Source organism: Penaeus chinensis, chromosome 23, assembly GCF_019202785.1.
Source record: "Penaeus chinensis breed Huanghai No. 1 chromosome 23, ASM1920278v2, whole genome shotgun sequence".
NCBI lineage: Eukaryota > Metazoa > Arthropoda > Malacostraca > Decapoda > Penaeidae > Penaeus > Penaeus chinensis.
Window position 1 is genome coordinate 23,922,737 of NC_061841.1, and position 4,067 is coordinate 23,926,803.

Here is a 4,067-nt window from a genome sequence, read left to right on the forward strand (position 1 = left end):
TAATTGATTGCTCGTTGAAAGGTGGCTGGTGCATTACACATCCCAAAAGGCATTACTGTATAATTATATAAACCAAAAGGAGTTATAAAAGCAGATATGACTTTAGCATTATCTGTTAATCCTATTTGATAGTAACCTTTCTGCATATCAATTTTGGTTATGAATTTGGCTTGTCCTATCGAGTCTACAAGTTCTTCAATTAAAGGAAGAGGATAGGAGTCAGGTATAGTTACTTTATTTAACTTTCGGTAGTCTGTACATAATCTACTGGTACCGTCAGGTTTTGGCACTAGCAGTGAGGGTGAAGCCCATGGAGAGTTACTTGGTTCAGCTAAACCATGATCAAGTAGATAATCTACTTCCTTCTTCATAACAGCTTTCTTCTCTGGACTGAGTCTATATGAACTTTGCCTAATGGGTCTTACCTCGGGAGTGAGTTCAACATCATGTAGAGTATGGCCACAAAACCCTGGGTTATCAGCTGTTACCTGAGGAAAATCTTTCAGTATTAGATATACATCATTTAACTTTGAAGCAGGCAAGTAATTTAAATATTTATGAAGATTAGCTATTATCTCAGAGTTATGTGGATTATGAGGACCTGGGATTTTTATGTAATCAGTCTCCTCAATATACTCGTTAGACATAGAAGTTATGGGAGATTCCTGAGGAATCATACATGCAATAGATTTGCCTTTGGCAAAGTCCTCCTTTGGCTGCCTGTCAATATACGATTTGATTAAGTTGATATGTACCAACTGGGTATCTTTACGTCTATCAGGAGTTTGAACTACATAATTGTAATCAGAAACTTTATGAGAAACAACATAAGGCCCAATGAATTTGCTCTTAAGAGGGTTTCCTGGAATTGGAAGGAACAGTAAAACCTTGTCTCCTGGAGAGAATACTCGAGTTTGTGATTTTAAATCATGAGAAGACTTCATTTTGATTTGAACGTTATGAAGATTAGAGAGAGCCAATTTTCTTGCCTCTGATAACTTAGCTCTAAGATTATCTATGTAAGATGCCACTGTTTGATTAGGGGGAGCTGAAGAGTCTGAAAACCACTGATCTTTAAGAACTTTAAGTGGACCTCTAATCTGTCTTCCATATAGTAATTCAAATGGAGAATATCCAAGGGATTCTTGTGGACATTCCCTCAGGGCAAACAGAAGAAAATGAATGTTCTCATCCCAGGAATTCCCTGTTTCTAAGCAATACTTTTTAAGCATAGATTTTAAGGTCTGGTGAAATCTTTCAAGGCAACCTTGTGATTGGGGATGATAAGCTGTTGACATTTGTTGCGAGATACCTAACAGTTCTAAGACTTTTTGAAACAAGTCACTTGTAAAATTACTGCCTTTGTCACATTGAATCTCTTTAGGGATTCCAAATGAAGTGAAAAAATGAAGTAGACATTTTACAATGGAATTGGCAGAAATATTCTTTAAAGGGTAAACCTCTGGATATCTTGTAGCAGTATCCATAATTGTAAAGAGATAATGGTTCCCTTTCTTTGTTTTAGGCAGTGGTCCTACACAGTCAATTACAATTCTTTCAAATGGATCTGAGTCTACTCGAATAGGATGTAAAGGAGCTCTTGGAATTATTTGATTGGGTTTTCCCCCAACTTGACACACATGGCAAGACCTGATAAATAGTGTAACATCTTTCTTCATACCTGGCCAATAGAAATTTTGAAGTATTTTCTTGTATGTTTTTTGAATACCTAAGTGACCTGCTAAACCATCATGTGCAAGTGTCATGACTGATTTCCGAACTGACAACGGAATTACAACTTGATGTACTTCTGACCATGTATCTAAAGCACGGAGTTCAGGAGGACGGAATACTCTCATTAATAGTCCGTCATGATAATAAAAACCAGGGACCTTTTGATCTTTAAGACTGTCTGAGGCAACATGTCTGCATTTAGCAAGAGAGGGGTCATCGTTTTGAGCTGCAATTAATTTACTTCGTGTGATCTCTTGTGAGATCAAATTATCAACTGGATTTTCTTTTTCTAAGGAAGATTTCTTATATAGCTTAGAACGAGTAACAGCACACACAGGGAAAATATGAGGTTGTTTCTGATCCAGTTCTTTAGTTGGGCTATAGGTTAAAGGCTTAACAACAACATTAATTGTAGGGTACACTAATTTCCCTGCTAGATCATGTCCAAGAATTAAACTTATTCCCTCTATTGGAAAATTATTTTCTGTCACAGCTATCTTTATTTCCCCTGATACAAAATCAGAAGTGAGAAAAATATTTGCTAGTTTATAACTAATTTTGGAAGTCAAGTCTTTAACAAGAACTTTTTCACCTGTATATTTTGTCTCAATTCCAGGTAAAGCAGACTTTAGAATTATACTTTGAGCAGCTCCAGTGTCCCTAAGGATGAGTATGGGATATGATTTACTCATTGAATCAAGAGAGACAGTTCCCCGATATTTAAAATCACTGAATGGATCTGGAGAGTTTACATTTGTCACACTTGCCACTGGTTTTGGTTCAAAAGCTTGGATGCTTGGACTTATGAATGGTCTTACATTTATACCAGACTTTCTACACTTTGGGTCTTTGCACTTGTCTATGGTATGACCTGCTCGCTTGCAATAAGAACAAAAGTTTAATGGTGCAATTTTGCCAGCTTTACCACCATTCCCAAGGTTTTCACCAGAGGAGGACTGTACATAAAATCTAACCTTGTCTACCTTACCCAGCTGTGACCTTTTCAAAAGCGCAAATGAATCAGCTATTTGTGCTGCTTTAAGGAGATCGGTTTCACCCCTATCTTCTATATGCTTAAGGATATCGAAGGGTAACTTTCTTTTTACTTCTTCTAAAATAAGAAGTTCTTTTAATTGTGAGAAAGATTTAGTTGAAGTTGAATCTAGCCATTTGTTAAACAATCTAGCCTTCTCAGTAAAAAATTCAGCAAAGGTACCATGAGGAGACTTAGTAAGACTTCGAAACTTTTGTCTGTAGCCGTCAGGTGTGATTGCATAAGCATCAAGAATAGACTGTTTTATGGATTCATAATCATCAATGCAATCAAGATTTGAAAAGGTGATGGCAGCTTTACCGCTTAATTTAGGTTGGAGAAGCCAAGTCCACTCAGCATAGGGCCATTTAAAGTGTTCAGCAGTTTTCTCAAAGTTACGGAATGAGCCATCAGGATCATTTTCAAGAAATGAAGGAACAAGGGGTAGATTCTTAGTTAAATTGAACGTATCATTAATGACAGAATCATTATCGCCCGTGCCATTTAATTTAGCTTCTAGTTTTCTTTCTTCTAATTTAAGTTTAGCTATTTCTATTTCCCTGTCTCTTGCTCTTTCTTCTAATCTTTGCTTTTCTACCTTAAGTTTTAAATCAAAAGCATACTTTTCAAATTCTAGTCGAGCAGTGGACCAAGACTCCTCTTTCTGATCAGACAGCATGGAAGTGTCTCTAACGTCAAGCAGTTCGGGATCTTGAGGGTTTAAAGAATCAGTGGCTTCAGAGGGAAGTAATTCTCTTTGAATTAGATTTTCTAATACTAGTTCCTTAATTACTTTCTTAGTTGCTGAACCCGAATGAGGTACCGAGAAGTATTGAGCAATAAAGCGCCAATCATCTTTCTTAATAGGTTCGGCTAATTGTTCAAGTGTAGGATTTTCACAAAATTCTTTAGCATTAAATGTAGACATATTAAAAGGAATATTATTTGAATAGAAGTTACTGTTCGATCGACTTGTAGCAGAATAGAAATTGAAATTATTGCAGGAATGTTTGCTAATAATCCCTACGTTAGTTGACTTAATGACGTACTAACACCCAAGTTAGATAATGGCTTACAAATACCATGAATGAAGCTGACGGAAACAAGAACAAATTCTCAGCATTTAGACTTGCTTAGCCTAACTAGGAGAAAGTACGTGGAAACAATCCCGCGGTTCATGAACAAAGAAAAAAGGGTACGGTATTAATGTCGCCGGATGAATCCCTAATCTGATTCATAAACACTATTACAGTGATTGTTTGTGATCACCCTTATTAAGTAGGTGATGTTAACGTGATAA

At 36.5% G+C, this 4,067-nt stretch overlaps 1 protein-coding gene across 1 annotated transcript in view; it reads right to left on the reverse strand.

The window, feature by feature from the left end:
- The window catches only part of LOC125037708, a 6,116-nt gene extending 2,421 nt beyond the window's left edge, over positions 1-3,695 (reverse strand). Inside the window, exons 1-2 of the mRNA XM_047630899.1 lie at positions 3,366-3,695; positions 1-3,218 (exon numbers count right to left, since the gene is read on the reverse strand). The exon at positions 1-3,218 is cut by the window's left edge and continues 924 nt beyond it. Of these exons, the coding sequence (XP_047486855.1) occupies positions 1-3,218; positions 3,366-3,695 (3,548 nt within the window). The remainder of the gene's footprint in view (positions 3,219-3,365) is intronic.
- Positions 3,696-4,067: the final 372 nt, after the last annotated feature.